Source organism: Branchiostoma belcheri, unplaced genomic scaffold, assembly GCF_001625305.1.
Source record: "Branchiostoma belcheri isolate BF01 breed outbred unplaced genomic scaffold, Haploidv18h27 scaffold60, whole genome shotgun sequence".
Lineage (NCBI taxonomy): Eukaryota > Metazoa > Chordata > Leptocardii > Amphioxiformes > Branchiostomatidae > Branchiostoma > Branchiostoma belcheri.
Genome location: NW_017804243.1, coordinates 301,525 through 322,582, shown reverse-complemented (window position 1 = coordinate 322,582; position 21,058 = coordinate 301,525). Strand labels below are relative to the sequence as shown.

Genomic DNA, 21,058 nt, shown 5'->3' with positions numbered 1-21,058 from the left:
TTAAAAGATAATAAACAGGTTATTACGTATATAACATTTATTCATAAAAGTAGGATTTTTATCTTATGTAAGAAACAAAGAAATTATGTTAAAACCAATTATCCCCTGCAGCATGGTTTCAACGTGTGATCGTCCGTTTCCCTTTGACCTTTTCAAAATGGCGGCCGTAGTGTGCACTGGTCGTATTTTGGAGGCGATTGGCGCTGTTTTATCACAAAAAGACCTGCCTGACGACCTCCGGAAGGAGCTCAGTCGGTACAGGGACTCACAATCTGGCAAGAAGCCAGGAAAAATCCCGTTCCAGACGGTCCAAAAGCTACACGAGCGGCTGGAAGGTTGGTTGTGGGCTCTGCACGTTAAAGAACCCAACACACTTTGGTGTGCTTGGCTATATACTAGTATGCAAGTCGTAGCGAAGCAACGTTGTGCTAGTAGCTGCTTTGAAAAGCACATCATACTTCACCTCAGTTGAGGATGACAAACTTATGTTATAGTTTCTATTTATTGTTCTTTTCTACATGCATTTTGCTAATGCTATGCCTGTGGTAGCCGGGGCTTGCAGTCTTTTCCTAAGGCTAATGTAAAAGACTGCAAGCAAGAGAAGCCCTGCAACAGTCGCCGCGGCTATGCCTGTACTATACCTGATCCTGGGGACTTTGTTTATTTTATCTACTAGTATACTATAGCTAGATATCCATATCTCAACAGAATTCTATCATGGAGGTAATGATTCTATGAAACATGCATGTTACTTACTTATTGTTAGGATGTATCATGTTCACAACTGACGGTGCCTCAGATTCAAAGTAATTGTCTTTAATAGTGTCAGTGCTCAAAGAAACAGTTGTAGTCAGGCATTTTTAACCCTCAGCATCTTACTACCTTCACATCGATATCGTGTGCTGCATATGCTACAGATGGCGAGAAGAAGCAGTACCTCCATGAGCTGCTAGAGGGCAGTGATGTCTTCTTCCCACCAGTGGAGATGCCAGAAAGGGTATGTGTTGTCCTCAGTTTTATCAGATAACATTTCAGTAGCAAGTCTACTATTGAACTCAGATGTCCATGGTTGCTTATGCATTGGGGTAAACCAACCTCCAAGCACATGCATGTGACTAGGTCCGAGGGAGTCATCAGTATAAATATCAACCCATACGTGCACGAACAGACGTCTACAAATATTCCTTTTTGCCCTGCACTATCCCACAATGGAATGCCTTGCCTGGCCCGGTAGTTATGGCTCCCACCGTTGAGTCTTTTCGGGCCAGGCTGGAGGCCTGCCCGCCTTAGACTAGGGCCTCCCCCCCCCCTAAAGTGCTCCAACAGGGGCTATATGGGGGTGTAGCCAGGGCTCTTATAACATATATAGTCAGAGCCCCGGCAAAGATGAAGGTCTGGGATTACATACTAGGGTGTAACAGTGGGGTTCAGTGCTAACTGACCCATTCCAACAGGTTCGGACCTTTTGGCATAGTGGTTAGCGCGCTGGTGCCTGGCTGCCTGGGTTCGGCGTGGGTTGGATCCTGGGACTCAGGGGGCGTCCTGGGAGTCAGGGGTTTTCATGTTTCTACTAGCTCCTATATTTGTTTCAAAGCGATTATGTTCTGAAAATGAAATCTGGATAGATTTTGAAATTCTGGTAGCTTATTCGAAATCTATCAAGTTGCTTCAGTAACAACAGTTTTCTTGTGTGTCTCATTACTTGGATGTCTAACCCTTCGGCAAAGTCTGGATAATTATTTTGCTGGTTTCCCCCATCCTGGTCCTGTCATTCAGCTGTAACATAAGTCTTACCTCTGGTCTGTATGGTGATGCATGTGTTAATTGGAGTCACCTGAGCCTCTGGATTATTTTCCTAGTTGTTGATGGTTACACTATAACTTATAGTATAAGGCCACATAGCTAAGCTAATTGTCACTGGTTGGCTTTCTTTACTCTCAGTGTTAGTCAAACTTGATCTGAGCAAAAACAGTCCCAGGTTTTGGATTGTTTTCCTAGTTGTTGATGGTTGCACTATAACTTAGTATAAGGCCACATAGCTAAGCTAATTGTTGCTGGTTGGCTTTTTTTCTCTCGATGTTAGTCAAACTTTTTGGTCTGAGCAAAAACAGTCCCAGGTTTTGGATGGTTTTCCTAGTTGTTGATGGTTGGCTTTTTTTTAAAAGAAATTAGTCTGAGCAAAAATTATAAGACAACCACTGAGTCCCAGGTTTTCTGTCTCAAAAGTGAGCCCAGGCAGATGAAGAAGGATCCATACATTATAGTTGTTCCTGTGTATTAATACAGTAATGAATACCTCGGTGGGTTTGGGTTTGTATATACCAGAGTTTCCTGTGCCGTGTGCTGTCTACCTTCTAAGAAAACCTTAAACTAAGTAACATACCGGTAGATACATTTGAAAAGTCAGGAAGTCAAGAAGTAATATTTGAGAAGTACATGTATAATATACACAAATCTAGAATTTAAGAAAAACTGCAGTTGATTGGTTGGCAAAATGACACACACAAAGAAAAACCTTCAACCTTAATAATCAATGGTTGATACTTTTGAACATTGAAACTGTATATTACCCTCTTCCTTCTAACTTAGGTAACCTTTTGTCTTGCTTTTTAATGCTTTCCAACATATCAAAAATGTACACATTTTTGTACCAAGTTTACATGTTGGAAAAGTTATTTCCTTTTGAGGTTTAAACTTTAATCAAATTCTGATCTTTATTCATCGTGTTGGAATTCTTGTCAGACACGTGCAGCAAAATTCCATCAAACTTCGGAATGTCGGAAATCTCTCTATAACTCCACAATTTACGCCTGGGTTCTGGTTCCAAAGTGATGCAGATGTGTCCTATTAATAAAGCCAACTTCCTTCTGTTGAAATCTGCGGCTTAAAGTCTGTTCACATCAGGACTATCGGTTACTCTGCTATCACCTAATGATATCAAACTACACAGATAGTCTGCGCGCCGATAGTGCCGCGATCGTTACTGTGTCTTTGGCATTGAGCTGAGGGATTAGACCTGACTATTAGTGAGAGGGCCTGCAAGGAGGGGTCCCGACAACGCTCTACGCTGAATTCGGAAACCCTCCATTACGCTTTACGATAAATTCCAAGAGGCTACAATGCATTACGTAGAATTAAAACGGCGAATACGCTCTACGTAAAATGCGAAGAGCGGTCCGTCTACGCTCTACGGAAAAGGGCTTGCGGGCCCCCATTAGTGAGGTATTTCCTTGGTTCTTGGATTTGCAAATTTCTTTATGGCTATTAGTCTTTAGTATTAGGTTATATATTAGTCTTCAGACTTCTTTTTAGTGAACAGATTCAAAGAGTGTCTTTAAAAAAAAGACAGTGCCGCGATTGTTACTGTGACTTTGGCATTGAGCTGGTGGATCAGATCTGACTATTAGTCAGGCTGGACTGATGCAAGTCCTTGGTTCATGGATTTGCAAATTTCTTCATGCCTATTAGTCTTAAATAGTATTAGGTTACACAGTATATTAGTCTTCAGACTCATTTTTTAGTGAACAGATTCAAAGAGTGTCTTTTAAAAGAAGACAGTGCCTGCCATCGTTACAGTCTTTGGCATTGAGCTGGTGGATTAGACCTGACTATTAGTGAGGCTAGACTGATGCAAGTCCTTGGTTCTTGGATTTGCCTGCTTCTCTTTGTAGCCACGTGAAATTTATGGTAAAGCGTCATGGAGAGCTCTCAAAATTTAGCATAGTGCGTTGTCTGACCCCCCCATGCAGGCCCCCACAAATGTGCCCATTACTGGACAGATCCACACTCTGATACCTTCACTGCAAGATTAACGATGAACCACCAGGAACTCACTTAAAGACCCAGGAGACCGCTGGGATGCCGTCTTTAACCACTCAGATGTCCTCCTTAATTAATTTATCTTGAAGGAGCTGTCCCTGACGTCTTTATTTGGGTCCTCGATGGCTGGCTGAGTTAAGGAAGTGTCCAGGAATCTTGGTAAGACAGAAGCTGGAGGAGTATCAGCTTACTGACTTCCTCTGTAAGTCTGGGTGGTTACAGGATGGAGACATAACAAGGTGATCCCTGACTACACTGATGATCACTTTTAGCACAACCAGAGGGTATCAGAGGGTGGATCTGTCCAGAATGTGGGCCTGCATGGGGGGGTCCCAACAACGCTCTACGTAAATTTTGAGAGCTCTCAATGACGCTTTACGATAAATTTCAAGTGGCTACAACGCATTACGTACAATCAAACCGGCGAAAACGCTCTACGCAAAATGCGGCAATTACGCTCTATGTTGAATTAGAGCGGTCCGTCTACGCTTTACGTAGAATTAAAACGGCTGATTACGCTCTACGGAAACCTGGGCATGTGGGGGGGGGCCTTAAACTTAAAGTGAAGGTATCAGAGTGAGGATCTGTCCATTAATGGGCACATTTGGAAGACAGAAGAAAGATGTCTAGACTATGCATGATGTACAAAATGACTAATAAACTGGTGGATGTCCCAACTACTAAGTACCTAATACCAGCCCAGAAGAGAACAAGAAATAGCCACGCATTCAAGTACCAGAGTTATCAACCAAGGATTGAGGTGTTCAAGAATTCATTCTTTCCTAGAACTATCGCAGAGTGGAACTCACTGTCACCAAGTACAGTAGGGGCATTGTCAATAGATAGCTTTAAACAATGTCTAGAGCTAGAAGTTCAAGGGTTAGGTGTAACAAGTCGATCGGTGTAATATAGCCAGCTGCCGCCGCGCCGCATGCCTGCGAAGCTGGTGTGTTACGCCGAAAGGCGGTTATACCGGCTATACAGATACAGATACAGATTTGTGTGTCTGGTCTGTAGATAAGACTGAGCCTCTCTGATGCAGTGATTTAACAATCAGTAGAGGAGCAGGTCAGCATATTTGCAAGTCTGTTGGTTCTGTTCAAGCTTTTTGTTGGGATGGTTTCCTTGGATTTAAAGTCATGACTTGGATGCAGAACTTTTTTGCAGGAGTAAAAGTACATGTAGCCTTCACAGCTTCAGGACGTTACAACTGGTTTTTAAAAGAAAAGGGGCACCATAATAAACTTTTTACAACCTAAGATCCACTGCTCACCATGACACAAGTATTCTATCTGCATGACATGGCTGCACAGAAGCTGTGGATTCCTCATTGATTGCCAAAGACTGGAGTTGAACAGTTGAAAATTTGGGTAAGTCCAACTTTTGTGTTGAAATTACAGTTTCAACCCTATTTCAGAATGACTTCAACTAAAACAGATGAAGTTTCATTGCCCATGTCAACTTGTAAGCGGGATTTGAAAACTTCCAGTGTGGCACCTTTGAAAAATTGTTGTGCAGATTTAAAATGACCAGGCGGGTCCAGATTCAGCTGAAGGTCGTGACCCCTGTGACCTTGGGCTGCCCCTGACCTTGTCCAGTCTTCTTCCAGCATGATGTCATCCATCACTTTGAACCTGAGTTTCCTGCACCTGTTGTTCTATAAATAGAACAGGCTGGTAGCCTCAGGGCCAACTGTTACATGTAGTATACAGTACTAGTACTGTTACATGTAGTATACAGTACTAGTACTGTTACATGTAGTATACAGAACTAGTACTAGTACGGGGGGGGGGAAATAAAGAGGGGCAGGCAATGGAAAAGATGGGAGGATAATATTAGAGAATGGACAGGCAGGACACTAAGTGAAATATATACTAGTATATTGGGGAAGTTGAGAAGAACAAAAAACCGAGAAGGGTGGAGAAAATGGCTGACTTGTCTGTGTTGCCTCCACAGTCAAATTATAAGATATCGTATAGACTAAGAGATAGTCTGTATGCGCTTCAAATCTAACTTTCTGGGCCCTTTGGTTGCCCAAATCTATATCCTTGGTTCCTTGCTGAACTTGGACACTCTGTGTGAAGAACATACCAGTACTTCTTATATTACTACTGTATTTCTCTGTCTTTCAAGCACACAACAAACCAATCAGACAGTGGGTAAGAAAAAGATTGAGACTTTATTTTGCAAACTTCCCCCCCAAAGTCTTAATTCTTATCCACGACACTTAACTGCAAAATTTTTACATCTCAATACAAACGGATAATTACAACAAGCCAGGTCAAAGTGGTCGGTTTTACAAACTCGCCAGAAAATACAATACTGTAAACATCTGCATTCTTAAAGCTGTGTCAATGTCTTTGATGCTCATATTCATAAATTGGATTAAGAGGGCTCAAAATACAATGTACCCACTGCTACAAGCAGAAATTTGAAGAAAGGTTTAGATACTATTTACTAGTAGTGATTGCAGAAAAAAATATCAACAACCTAAAAGTGTACAGACTGGGTGTTGTGAAAAACAGAACTATTTCTGACGTATGATTCTTGAGATTGTGAAGCCTCTACAAGCTGTGAAATATGTACATCCATACAGAGTATTTACCTATTCATTTGTTTAACTATTTATTGAATTTTGAATGTGTTTACTGGTTTTGATGATCGTGTCATCCGTGTCCATTCATGTGCACGGCCATCCCATTTTCCGCTCGAGGTATCGTCGCATGGTTGTTGGAGAGGTTCACTGCGTTCAGGGACCTTCAAGAGTCAAGATGTGTTTATTAAACAAATGCACTCAAGTCACAGAGGTCTAAAAGTCTCATAATAACATTCGATATTACACATCACACTAACATCTAGCTTACGAGCTATTAATATCATAATGATCAAGTGTTTTTAATAGTTGTGTTTGTACTATGAAGTACAATGAAAATAAGGACAACATTAGTACATATGTAATACATGTACAATATAGCATAATTAGACAGCCAAAACTTAATATAATTATAGATCATGTGTCATATTGGGACAAGCCAAAACTAGGTAGTAAGAAATAGAGTTGGGCAATGGAAAAGATAATATCAGACTAAGGATTGACAAAACACTTAAAGTGAATGTTACAAAGAACAGAAAGAGTGTAGAAAACTGTTGTGAGATTGTCTGAAGTGCCCAAAAATTAGACTAAGAGATGAAGTAAGATACTAAGATGTTCAATCAATCCAAGCGTTATTCAGAACAGTTTGAATAAAATGTACCACACCCACCTCTGTACCATGGCCCTCCTCTTCCTGCGGTAGCAGCGCATGTAGCAGTACACGATTGTAGCGATCACGAGTAGCAACACCACGCTGCCCAGCGTGTAGCCAATCGTGATGTACGTGTGCGTCAGCTCAGCGTCTTCTGTACGGAACTCCATACAGTGGTCATCCTGGGGCAGTAGGAACAAACTGTTATTTTGGAAATAAACCATTTGTACATTCATTTGTTTGCTCGCTCACTCACTCACTCACTCACTCACTCACTCACTCACTCACTCACTCACTCACTCACACTCACTCACTCACTCACTCACTCACTCACTCACTCACTCACTCACTCTCACTCACTCACTCAGTCATTCATTCTATACCCATGCCAGATTACAGTTACTAAATACTCACTGGATAAATTTTGAAAACAGTCATCCCATTTCAGCTAGCATTCACTACCTTTTGTCAGTGACTGACAGAGGTCCAAGAACTATAATGAATTGAATTTACTAAATTAGCCTAAACTAAACCTCGCTTTTTGCCAGCTTTGAAATTCCAGATAGTCTGCCACCATTGGGGTGGCACCTCTTTAAGTGCCGGATAAAGCTTGTGTACACAGGCTAAAAAGTAAATGAGGTGAATACAAATTCTAGATAGAACCATTAGGAAAGCAAAAAAGACTTAATTTACCTGTGGCATGATGGACTGGGTGACACAGACAGAGTATCGTGAGGACGGCTTCAGGTTTTTTATCTTGTACAGAGAGACTCCTTGCTTGAGCACGGCTGTCTGCTGCAGGGACTCCCCCACTCTGTAGTATAGAACCCTGTATGGCAGAGGAAAGTACATTCGGGATATAGTAATACGTTGAACACACAACACACAAATTATACAGAGATCAAATTTTCAGGGATCACATTCATGTGTGTCTTGAAGGACCACAGGAAGAATAGCTACATTTTTTGTAAGCAAAATGTGGATCCCAATAAAGTCAAGTCAAGTCAAGTGGCCAATCGCTTCCGAACGTAATCTCGCGAGAGTTACAGTTACAAACACGTGACCTTACAATGTATTCACACGAGACTTTACTGATACGTGACGTGAGAAATTAATCAGAAGTGCCAGGGAGTTTATATTATCATCCACCGATTTATTATACATCGTCAGACATGAACAGTCAAACATTTTGGGAGAGTCCAATTTTTGTGATGGCAAGTACAGTTCAATCTTGTTAGTTAAACTTTTGATACAACACAGCAAAGTTTAATCTTGTTTCACCTGTATGGGAGCGGTAACACCAGGGGTTCGTCTGCGAGAGGAAACCATACATGCCTGATATAGTAATACGTTAAACTTTATTCCAACACACAAATTATACACAAATTATCACTGTCGCCTTCATCAGGATAATCAATGACCAATCACTTCCAAATGTAATCTCACGAGCATTGCAACCATCCCTGAACAGAGACGGGGGGCGCCACAGACTTTCTGCATGTATGTGCGTGACGTCACGGAAGCGGTGGATTGCTTATTCCTTGACAAAAGACTGGAGTTGTGCAGTCGAAAATTTGGGTGAGTTCAACTTCAATTACAGTTCAAACTTGTTTCACCTGTACGGCAGCGGTAACACCAGGGGTTCATCTGCCAGAGGGAACCACTGGATCAGCGCAGAGGTCGAGGTCACGGAGGTCACGAAGATACGCACGGGAACGGAGTCGGTGAGGATGGGGCCGCTGGGACGGCACTCACCCGTCGAGCAGTCAAGCCGTGTCACGTTCATGGAAGCCGTAGCGTTCGCACGACCCTCCTGGGAAGCAAAAATTTAGATAAAGTGAAAGTTATCTCAAGCCAAGATAACAGTTACTCAATTGACTGGATAGATTTTGAAAACAAAACTGACTGAGGCCATACCTAACCTAAAATGCAGATCTTATTGCACGTGTTCAAAGCATCTGAAAGATCTGTGAGACAACAGACAGCACCTAACCTTTGCACATATTCCTGTAATTGTTATAGCCCCTAAAAGCTCTGCCTTGAGACTATAGTAGTATATATAGCTAGGCCTTACCTGGTTGGTAGCGATGCACATGTACGTCCCTGCGTCTGTCTGGCGGACCGGTGACAGCAGGAGCCCTCCGTCGGGAAGCACCCGGATCCGCCGGGTTTTGGAGGCGGCCGAGATCACGGCACCCATGGGGAGGATCCATTCTACATCCGGGTCTGGGTCACCTGGGGGGGGTCGATCAATTAATCAATCAATCAATCATTCAATCAATCAATCAATCGGTATAGCTGCCCTTCAGCATAACACACCAGCTTGTGTATCTGTATAGCCGGTATAACCGCCCTTCGGCATAACACACCAGCTTCGCAGGCACGCGGTGCTGTGGCAGCTAGCTGCATTACACTGGAGGACCTGTTACACTCAATCTTTGCACATTCAATTGCAGGAGTTGTTTAAAGCTTTCTAGTGATGATGCCCCTACTGTGCTTGGTGGCAACGAGTTCCAGTCTATGATAGTTCTTGGAGTTTTCGAACACCTCAATTCTTGGTTGATAATTCTGATATTAGAAGGCATGGGTTTTTGGTCAATGTTGCATCAGAGTTTTGCCTGTTGCATACAGAAGACATCTTTTCCTGCTTAAATATTTGGAAACTACAGATGGAATGCTAACCTCATATGCGCAAATATGAGACGCTCTGCCAAAGTGCTAGGCACAAAACATTTCGGGTTTCGCGCAGATGCAGTACGTTCTGCTGACGTGCTGCATTTCTTACCTGTAGCGTTACACAGTATCACGGTGGTGTGTCCCACCAGTTTGTTGGGTAGTATCCATTCACCATAGAGGGTCCATACGCCACCCAGTGCAACTTTCTGCAAATCCTTGGGTGTCGTAAGGACCTTCTATGGTGAATGGATACTACCTGGCTATCAGAGAATCTGTATAGTGTGGCTAGCCTGTATTACCTATAGCCCACTGATCATTCTCTATGGGTCAGCTCAGGAAGCTAGGTTTTTGGTCCCAGTATTCTGGCACAGTAAAACTTGGCACAGTACTTTTTTCCGACACTGTCTTTTCCAGCTGGCTTTCCTGATTACAGCTGTCCCATAGAAGAACTAATCGTATTACTCCTGGTATGTGCCAGGCAGGCAGACAACACACTTAGCACTGTAGAGATACCAGCCTACAATGATTTGGCTCCCAGCAGGTGGGAGAGAGCGTTGCTTACCTGTGGCATTGCACAGTATGACAGTGGTGTGTCCCACCAGGACATTGATGTTTGTTGGGTAGTATCCATTTGCCTCTGTCCTGGGCTAATATTTGGGGGCCCGCAAGCCCTTTTCCTAAGAGCGTAATCGGCCGTTTTAATTCTACGTAGAGCATAAACGGACCGCTCTAATATTTTTGCGTAGAGCGTATTCGGCATTTTAATTCTATGTAATGCGTTGTGGCTACTTGGAATTTATCATAAAGCATAATCGAGAAGTTTCCAAATTCAGTGTAGAGTGTTGTCGGGACCCCCCCTTGCAGGCCCCCATATTTGAGAGTGTTGCTTACCTGTAGCGTTACACAGTATGACGGTGGTGTGTCCCACCAGGACATTGATGTTTGTCGGGTAGTATTGGTAATTAAGTATCAAGGAAGTACACACATGTACTAGTGGTACTGTACTCATTGCCAGTTCTGATGCCTCCTCCGTGAGCTTAGCTGGTTCTGCTATCTTGTTAGTTTTTTTTTAAACAGTGTTTCTTACCTGTAGCATTGCACAGTATGACGGTGGTGTGTCCCACCAGCACGTTGATGTTTGTCGGGTAGATGGTGATGGTCGGAGGTCGGCAGGTCAGCGCGCTGAGAGGGACCGCCATCACGTTCCGGCCCCGCAGGTGGCGCGGACCGGCGCACACGATGTCCGCGTTGTTCGGTACTGACACCTGGAGGAACAAAGGAAGGAAGGAAGGAATGGTAGAAGAATATAAAGGTAGTGTAGGAAGTAGGAATTATGAATTCCCACCAGCAACACCATATCAATTAAGATCGATAACGGACAGGGACCTCGTGTCTCTGGATCAGTCTTGCCCAAGCGGTGGTCGAGTGTGGACAGTCATTCTGGCAGCCTCATCAATATATAACACTGTTATCTGTAGTAGCTAAAATATTTCCTCACTATGTCTTTCTTTAGCACAAGTGGGACAATGCAACTATGCATAGAAAACGTAACTGTTCAAAACTTCAAAACAGTCTGTTCAAAACTTTGGAAACCATGCTTCTGCGCTTGCAAGGTTTAATTCAAGAGTCTAGAACTGAAAGTTACCTTCGTGGCATCGAGCCACTCCCTAAATGACTGCAGTGAACAGTTGCAGCTGAAGGGGTTGTTGTGCACCGCGGCTGTCTCCAACACCGGTTGGCTCGCCAGGAACTTAATTTTTCTGTTTAAAACTTCGGAAACCATAGATAACTATGACATGAAAGTATGTATTACCTTTGTGGCATCGAGCCATTCGCGGAAGGACTGCAGCGAACAGTTGCAGCTGAAGGGGTTGTTGTGCACGGCGGCTGTCTCGAGCACCGGTTGGCTCGCCAGGAATCCGCCCTCGATGGTGGCGATCTCGTTGTACGCCAGGTTAATCCACGTGAGCGCGGGAAAAGGCGGGAGGTTGTCAGACGGCAGGTGGGAAAGGCGGTTGTTCTGCAGGTCTAGACGTAACAGGGAGGACAGACGAGGGACAACCTCCCACGGGAACTCCTGTAGCTGGTTTTCACTCAGCCATAGCTCCTGTAAACGATTGATAAATCAATAAATTAATCAATAAATCCATCCAATCGACATACACTATTACATATTCTTGCTAGAAGATGTCCCATGGAAATTCCTGGAGCTGGTTCTCACTCAGCCACAGCTCCTGGAAACAATCAATCAATCAATCAATGGATCAATCAATCAATCAATCAATCAACCAGACTCTATTACACAACGTCCTGCACCTGGTTCTCACTTAGCTATAGCTGCTGGAAAATTGATTCATTGATCAATCAATCAATCAATTAATCCATTGCTCAGTCAATCAATTCATCCATGAAACAAAATTTCTCTTGCACTGTTACTAGAGGATGTTCCACAGAAAGACATGGAGTTTGTTCTCGCTCAACCACAATACGTATTAATGAAACAGCAGCACTTTGTCAATTGATCAATCAATCAATATTATAATGTACATCCTCCTGTTATTTACTATAGACCTCCATTTTTTTCAAGGTCACATTGACACTTGACCTTGGCCCAGACAGTACTTGACCTCAATAGCTGACTTCTTAAGTCAAACCATGGTCAAACAAACCAGTGACCACCATTATTCAACGTTTCCAACTACACACATGTATCATGTATTCTAAGGTATTCCATGGTATACCAGTAGAAGTTATCACACTGCAGTTTTTCGACAAATGGGAAGAAAATATTGAATCTGTCTGAATCAACGATCTTCCTGTTTTCATAATCATAGTGTGCTAAATCTATCCAGCCTGTCAATGGGTATCCTGAAGTCACATTCAATCACTATATGGAAACAGGCAACTCCAAAGCCAGGAATCTGTAGAATTAAAAAGATTAACCTGTCTCAACTACCATTACTTCATAGTGTACAAAACTTATCCAGCCTGCCTATAACAGCCTTCTGGAAATCACAGTCAGTCACTTAATAATGGTATCACTATGGAAACAGACAACTCCAAAGCCAGGAATCTGTAGAATTCCAGCAGCTCTGAAAGGGTTGCCATATCGGATGTTCTAGGGTTACTAATGAAGCTAGCTGCTAATTTACTGCACTGACAGATGATTCCTTAACTAGCAGAGAGGCTGGAGGGTTTTACTTGGGCCATAACATCTGTTACTTGTAAAACTGTATTTTGTCTGAAGCTTTTGAAGGAAACAAACTACAGTCACTGCTTCTAATGGACATTGTCTGAAACATCTGATTCTTTGAGTTAGAGACTTTTATATTTTGTCTTGAATAACTGTTCTTTAAGTTTATATATATATATATTTTTGTGTTTGTAGGTTCAATGTTTTTCATATGATACTAGATAAGACCATAACGATTGAACTTCTAGCTAGTATTGTAACTATACATGTTGACTGGACAATGCAGAATTAGGGGTAAGATTTTATCTTCGAACTTATAATACTAGTATGAAGAAAACCCTTTACATAAATCTCCAAGCAGATGTTTGGAGAAAAGATTGTGATGTTTTCTCAGATTCTGAGTCTTAGAAAACGTGAAGATCCTCCACTCAACATCTGCTTGGAGATGACCTTGATAAATCCCAAGTGGTCGGTCTGACCTCATCAGGGAAACTGGAGAGGGTGGTGAGGGGCCTTGGCACCCATCACAGCTAAGACAACAGAGACCAAAGCTGTTCCAGATTTGTAACAGATGGGCAGGCATGCACTCCCAGGAGGGGGGGGGGGAGGGAAGGGAAACAACTCTGAAGAGAGATTTATATTTAATGTAGTGCTCACAAAAAGTGTGATGCCCCCAATACAAGCAATATTAAGGCCACACCAATTTAATTTGTTTCTTCTCGGATTTTTTCAGAAAAAATATGAAGCGACAGGGCTAAAAAATAAAATACCAGTAAACAAAAACAGGTCTGGGCATCCTATTACAGCCCTAGTGAATTCAACACAAAAGGCTGGGTTAATATCTAAGCAATGAATTTTGAACTTCTTATCAAACCACTGCATTGACAGATGGAAAAAAAAGCTTGACTGTTGGGGGCAAAACATGAGCATTTTTTTATAGTTGATTAAGAACCAGAATCTTTTTTTTCTTTTTTGCAAATCAGAACAAAAAGGAAGAGGCCAATCTGACAACCAAGAAATTAAATTGGTATGGCCTTATCTTAGCTTGATTGCAACGTAACAAAAAAAGCCTGTAAGTGTGGTGGCAAATATGTGCTGTCTCCTCATATCTGTAATCTAATTAACATGATAAATAATCAGGATGCCTGCCTCCACAGGCAAAAACATCTGTTGGGAATTGATACCATCAGGACATGCAGGGAATGACGTGATCAAAGAAAACCTATCCTCAGATTCTGTCCACAGGCGGCCCAAAGGAGGGCCTGCATGGGGGGGGGGGGTATTGATCACGAATTACGCAAAATTTTCGCCGCCGATTAAAAATTACGTTAAAGTCTCAGTGCTGATTACGACTTTACGATTTGTGGCTAATGTCACATTACGAATTACGTTGATTTTTGTGGAGGCTGCCTACAAATTACGAAGTCTATTATATAAAAAAGGCCTGATTACGCCTTACGAAAAAGGGTATGTAGGCCCTCCCAGAGGACTTCTGAAGTGACTGCTGGCAATATTCGATATCTATTTCGCTGTGCAGCAAAACCTAAATTGGGTCTGATAGTTTTTCCCTTGCAGCTAGAAAAATATCTGATTTAATTTGGTCAAGTTTAAAGCAGTCATGATGTTAACATGTGATGATAATTAAGATTAAGTTTTGTATTTTTAGGTTTAATATATATTTCGCTGTTGAGCACAACCTAAATTGGTTCCAGAATTTTTTCCTTGGAGCTAGAAAAATATCTGATTTAATTTGGTCAAGTTTAAAGCAGTCGTGATGTTAACATGTGATGATGATTAAGATTAAGTTTTTTATTTTTAGGTTTGAGTTTCCTGTGTTTTTTAGCCTGTGGTTACCAAACAAATTACAATGATTCTTCCTTGTTTTTATATTGCCTATATGTAAGAATTCGATAACAGCAAATATGAAATGATAGACTTTGTAGTCCACTTAAAGTTTAACACTCAGTCCAGACTTGATTTAACTTTTTCAGGGAAAGTATAAATCCATTCCTGCATCTGTTTTTGGTTTAAGAAGTCTGACAGTTCCTAGTTATACTTGATGGACAAGAAGAATAATGAATGGCAACAAGAAAAATATCAGTACTAATTCCTCCCATCATCATCTGTCACAAATTTTCAAATTGACTTCTAAGTTATTATAATGAAAGTCCATCTGTGTTGGTAGTTACATGTTTAAAGTTAAAACTTTTGGTCCAACCCAATAAAGATCTCTCACCTAGAGCTTTCGACCAGTCACTCTGGTCTTCCTCTTGTCTGGTCGAAAGCTCTTGATGAGAGAATTTTTGTGTTGGACCAAAAGTTTTAATGTTAAACATGACTTTTAAGTTATTTGATAATTCTGCCCGAGCAAATATTTGAAAGTCCCCTCATGAATTTTAATTCATACAGTTGTGAGTTTATGAGAGCTTTTGACAATGAACTGTTAGTAAACAAACTGGTTGAGAAGTAAACAAATAAAGATTATAAAAGTTTTACTAGTAACAGAAAAGTTGTTGATTTTACTCGACTCGTTGGAAAATACAGGGTTTTATGATGTCACTGGGCATGGGAAAAACTAGCTGCTTAAACTATTTTTTTTCTTTAGGCCACAAAAGTCATCAATTTATTTCTTTGGTTTGCTGTCACTCCAATGAAGTTGTCAATGTCACAATAAACAAAAGGCCCTACAGATAAAGATAAACTATCTGTATAGGAAGATAACACTGGCCATTTGAGATTATTTTGATGTGTTTGACAAATACTGTAAGGCTTGTGAAACTCTGCTGTGTACTGGCAAAATTTGATATCAAATTTTTTAATACAAAATTTGACATCAAATTTAAAGGACTGACCCGTATGCGTTTGCTACTCACTCATTACATACGAGTTGACTGTTGTATTATTGTAGACCTGTAAAGGTTTTAATACACCTGTTTTCCCATCCCTTCCTCTTCCACTTGTACAGAATTCAAACAAACAAACAAGCAAACAAACAGACAAACAAACAGGTACTGACCTGTATGGAGGGGATAGTCATCAGTGCGTCTCCGGAGATGTGAGAGATCTCATTTCCTTGCAAGTACAGGTACCGGAGCTGCGTCAGATTCTCGAACGTCCGGGCTGGAATTCCCGCGATGGAGTTCCAACTCAAGTCCAGGTTCACCGTCGTCGGGGGCAACCCGGGGGGCACGCCCCTCAGCCGTTGGTCGACGCAGCTCACGTGCCCATCCCGCCAGCAAATGCACTTGTCGGGACAGCCGATCGCCCAGTGTCCGGTAGACAGCACGGAGAGGAACAACACGACACACACCCACATGTCTCCAGCCGGCTATATTTACTTAACCCACTGTTGTCGTGGTCCCCACTCTGTTGCCTTGTTCAAGTTGTTGTGGTACGAACCGTTTCGCTCCTTCTTGTCACCACCGCACCAGCAGTTTTCACACAGCCAGGACTTGTTGTGTCATTCCCTGGTTGAAGTAATTCCACCAAGTCAGCTGTTACTTCGGTATAACACAACACAACACAATGAGCCACAATGTGAAACTCCTGGAATAAGTTTGTGGGTGTGGAACTGTGCTGCCTACACAAACCTACACAGCAGCAGCTACTGTTGTCGTCCCCACTTCGGTATAACACAACAACGCGATGAAACTCCTGGAACAAGTTTGTGGGTGTGGAGTTGTGCCTACACAAACCCACAGCAGCAGCTGCCTCTATCTGCGTATGTAGTGCTCACACAGGCTTGTAAACTAAGTAATACTTAACATCTGACCCAAGGACCTGGGTTCAATTCCCGGCCCAGATCATTTATCATGCACGTAATTGGGTTTCTGTGAAGGCAGTCTTTGTGGGACACCCAGAGCCGATCTGGGATGATTTACGTCCTACACTTGTCTGACTTGCCTGGTATCACTCCAGCTCTTGTTGCTGCTCAATGCTGAATTATAACATTGGAAATGCTCCTATTTCCTTGATGTAGAACCCAGGACTTGGAGTAGACGGTTACTGGCGCAATGCATGGTTACTTGACTTGACTTTACTGTAGTTAGTTGTTGATGCTCAAAGCCAATCTGCAATGATTTACGTTCTGCACTTGTCTGACTTTTCTGGTATCACTCCTGTTGCACAGTATCCACCATCAATACTGCATTATAACATTAGAAAAGCTCCTATTTCTTTGATGTAGAACTCAGGACATGCAGTAGACGGTTGTTAACGTTGTTGTTGACGGATTCTCACAGACAAGTGCGATCATGTCACCACTGTCACCACGTCCTGTCAAAAAGTTGTCCACAAACCGTCGATAGCCCCCGGGTATCCCTTACCAGCCGGTGTCAACTTGACTCAGAGTTGCAGAGAGACAAATCCGATGCCTTGTAGTGGTACAAGCCGTTTCTCTCCTTCTTTTGAAGTAAAAAAGATGTCACCAGTAGTTTTCACGTAGCCAGAAGTTGTTGTGCCATTCCCTGATTGAAGAACATGTAACTCCACCACCAATCCAGCTGTTGGTTATGTATAAATACTCCTGTAAGGTACAGAAAAGTCGTCTCTGTCTCCAAAAGAAACTGTGACCATATTTTGTGCGTCAGGATTTGGCAGGTTTCTGACTGTGAGTTCTCTCTCACATGTCCACTGGCTTTGGTTGTCGCACAGTTAGTCCCAAAAGGGGTATGTAGTCCCTTTAGAAGTAGCCCAGCTGCCAAGTTACAGAGCTTCCATGTGGAGGGATGTCAGCCTCTACCCCACACAGTGCCTGACAGATTCACAACTGTGGGTCCCTGGATTCAGGGTAGGGTAGGGGGGTGTTGGGTTGGGGAGGGACGGGTTCGTAATCAAACCCAGATGTGTAGAAACCATTACTGTATCCGCACTCCGCGCAGAAGGCTTATGTTAGATCAGGGTGGATTTTGGTAAGAATGTAGGATAAATGGTAAGTCTGTAGGGAGGGTGGGTTGTAATCCCCACAAGTCTGGACACCCCCGCGTCTGGACCGGTCCATATCTTGGCTTGATTGCCTTGCCATAACCAAAACACATGCAGGAGATAATTTTAGCCGCCCGCAGTTTTTCGGAATGCGGGGAATGGGGAAGAGGGAAGCGTCTAGGAAACGGGAAGCGATCGTAACAGCCCAACCGCAAAGCATTCGTAGAGACCGGCGCAAGTAAGGAAAAAAACTTTCTAAAGTTTAACTTTATCTTTAGTTTACTAGTCATGCAGGCATCAGGATTTGGAATCTTTGTAACTGTAACTGTGTAAGAGTAGGCAATATCAATGGTATAACTTGTTTTCTTTTCTCTCTTGATAGTAGAACTCTTTTTAAGTGGTGTTAAGGCCACACCAATTTAATTTCTTGGTTAACGGATTCGCCGCTTCATTTTTTTCTGATTTGCAAATAAAAATAAAAATCCAGAATCAACTGCAAAATGCTCATATTTTGTCCTGAACAGTTGAAAACAGTCCTTTCCATCCTAGTTGTTACAGTCATTCCATCTTTCAATGCAATGGTATCATTAAAAGTTCAAAATTCATTGTTTAAATTTTGAACCAGCCTGGTGTGTTGACTTCATGGCTTCTATCGTACCATTTTGGGCCATAATACGATGCCTAGGCCTGTTTTTATTTATTTATTTTTTTTCGCCCGCCCGCTCCATTATTTTTCTAGAAAAATCCGTTAACCAAGAAATTAAATTGGTGTGGCCTAAGAGCTAGTAAACTGGAGAAAGGGTCAGACAAGTTTGAATGAATGAATCATGCTTCAAAGTGAATCATGATCAGTTTTCTTGTTTGTGGTTTATTCTGAGGAAATGTGTAAGTTGTCCTATGGATCTTGCTTCATGCCTTTTGACTGAATCACAATGTTTTTGTAATGTTTAAGGAAATACTTTTGTTAAAGCTATATGTACATGTATGTACTGTATGTAGGATCTTACATCAAGTATATGAAATAAACAGTCATAATGATCTAGTACCCTTTTCTGACACAGGCTATACATGGACTTTCTACCAATATGGTGTGACTTTGATATATTACCTGTTATAAGAAATATCAACTTTTTTATTTAAAAAAATTAAGGCTTCATTGAAACTTATAAACTTCCAGTCGGTCTTTTCAAATTCTGAATGACTGTATGTGTTCATCACCAGTTTGTATGATACTGTTGAAGTGACTATGCTTAGATGTTGGGATTTGATGTGTTTTTCCCCATGTATGGTGTGACAGAGAACAACTGTTACTCCTTTTAAACATTTATGTACAAATGTATATCTACAAAGGCAAACTCAGAACTTAAACCAACATTCAATACTGTTGAAGAAGACCCCATGTTGGTACATTGGCTTGCACTGCGGTACCATAAGTGTAAGAATGTTGCTGTATTTTCAGAATCGTGTCAGAGTTGACAATGATGTCTTCATTTAATATGGTTGATTTCGGTAGTCACTCTGAGATTGTGTGATGTTTAGGGGGCTGGTATGACAAAGATTTCAGTTTGACAATTTTGTCTTTCAATGTCGGAATCTGTGTTCCCAGTTAGGGATTTGTTTCTCACTTGTGGAAAAGCCTTCAGGCCACACCAATTTATTTTCTTGGTTCTCGATTTAATTTAGCAAGCGGTCGAGATAAAAACTGAGGGTTTGGAGGAAAACTTGTATTCAGTACTAGATTTTCAAGTTTCAAGTTTAAGATGACAATATTCACTCCCTGAATCGGTATGTACATGTACATTGGGCTTATAACAGAAAGATTCTTTGCCTATTCTTTTGGGCCTCTGTATTCGAATGCTTCTTTCACAGAAAAGTGAAAAGTTTAATGTTAACTTCAACTATTCACAAGTTTAGTTTATATATATATAATATTCATGCCTGTTGCTAACATGTAAGACTACAAGTTTGTAATATTTGCAACACTTACACTTTTTATAGGTCAGTACATTTGGAAGTTGTAGAGGAAAGAAGCAGCTCGTTTTAATGTTTGTTGTGGCTACACTTGAACTAAAGGAAACAAGACCCTTTAGCCTTCTAATCTTTCTGCCTAATTACAAATCACACTCCAGAGAGTCCAGAAAGAAGCAGTTTTTTTACCACAATTACCCCCTAACTTTAATGCTCCATCTAAACCAATTGTCTTTGTTTGTTTGGACAACTTTAATTCACTGTTGACACAATTGAGTCCTGTCAGTCAGCAGAGCTCCCCTAGGTCCCCCAGCCCCTCCCTGATGAGCTGCCAGCTGGGTTGGCTAATTGATGGCAGCAGGTGGGGGGACACCTAATCTGGGGTCTTGCCCTGCCAGGTAGGTTTGAGTTTGGACATGCCTGTTGCCTTCTCATGGCAGTTAGCTGTATAGCTTGGGGATCAGAAGATCATCTGATATGTGCAGTTAGAGTTCTTTTTGATATCCTACACTGTAATAGGGCTTGTTAGCGACAGTTTCATGTTTGTCATCACTTATGATTTTTTCCTTTGGCTTAACCTTCACCAAACACATAGACAAGAAAAACACAATTTTCTGGGTGGACAGTTCGCCTGTTACAGTTAGCTTGGGGATTGGAAGATCATCTGATATGTGCAACTTTGAAGTTCTTTTTGATATCCAACACTGTAGGGCTTGTTAGAGACAGTTTCATGTTTGTCATCACTTATGATTTTTTTCCTGGGCCTCACCATACACAAAGACAAAAAAAACACAATTTTTCTCATGACAGTTAGAGGGGATTGCAAGATCATCTGATATGTGCAGTTGAAGTTCTTTTTGATATCCAACACTGTAGGGCTTGTTAGAGACAGTTTCACGTTTGTCATCACTTTGGCTCTTTTGTGATAACCTGTAACACACACGATGACAAGAAAAACACAATTTTCTGGGTGGACAATTTGCCTGTAGTGTTGGCTGCTTATGACAGATAGCTTGGGGATTGGAAGATCATCTGATACCTGCAGTTGAAATTCTTTGGGACATGTGACACTGCAGGGCTTTTTGAAGAAATTCTATTGATTGTCATCACTTTTGTGACAATACACACAAGGAAATTGAGGAGAAACACAATTTTCCACATTGTATTCCATACATTTGTATATACGATAAAGGTGATTCATGTCTGATTGATTGGTTGATTGATTGATTGATTG

At 41.7% G+C, this 21,058-nt stretch overlaps 2 protein-coding genes across 2 annotated transcripts; one reads left to right on the top strand and one right to left on the bottom strand.

Moving 5' to 3' along the window:
* The first annotated feature begins 153 nt into the window (after positions 1–153).
* LOC109482701 (transmembrane protein 199-like) lies at positions 154–3,812 on the top strand. The gene is made up of 3 exons (XM_019785520.1): positions 154–335; positions 918–997; positions 3,750–3,812. The coding sequence occupies exons 1-3, from the start codon at positions 158–160 to the stop codon at positions 3,810–3,812; spliced, it is 321 nt and encodes a 106-aa protein (XP_019641079.1). The 5' UTR covers positions 154–157.
* A 2,664-nt stretch (positions 3,813–6,476) lies between these two features.
* LOC109482751 (immunoglobulin superfamily containing leucine-rich repeat protein-like) lies at positions 6,477–16,439 on the bottom strand. Its single transcript, XM_019785585.1, has 8 exons — positions 15,950–16,439; positions 11,554–11,847; positions 10,828–11,005; positions 9,139–9,299; positions 8,681–8,877; positions 7,758–7,893; positions 7,083–7,246; positions 6,477–6,576 (listed from the first exon to the last, which is right to left on the bottom strand). Exons 1-8 carry the CDS (start codon positions 16,247–16,249, stop codon positions 6,486–6,488), a joined length of 1,521 nt encoding a protein of 506 aa, XP_019641144.1. The 5' UTR covers positions 16,250–16,439; the 3' UTR covers positions 6,477–6,485.
* Positions 16,440–21,058: the final 4,619 nt, after the last annotated feature.

Coding starts and splice junctions, on each gene's coding strand:
- LOC109482751 (XM_019785585.1), bottom strand. CDS start 16,249: ATGTGGGTGTGTGTCGTGTTGTTCCTCTCCGTGCTGTCTACCGGACAC. Junction 11,006..11,553: donor AATGGCTCGATGCCACAAAG/GTAATACATACT, acceptor TTGTTCCTCCAG/GTGTCAGTACCGAACAACGC. Junction 9,300..10,827: donor CATACTGTGCAATGCTACAG/GTAAGAAACACT, acceptor GACCCCCCCCAG/GTGACCCAGACCCGGATGTA.
- LOC109482701 (XM_019785520.1), top strand. CDS start 158: ATGGCGGCCGTAGTGTGCACTGGTCGTATTTTGGAGGCGATTGGCGCT. Junction 336..917: donor GCTACACGAGCGGCTGGAAG/GTTGGTTGTGGG, acceptor CATATGCTACAG/ATGGCGAGAAGAAGCAGTAC. Junction 998..3,749: donor CAGTGGAGATGCCAGAAAGG/GTATGTGTTGTC, acceptor CCCCCCATGCAG/GCCCCCACAAATGTGCCCAT.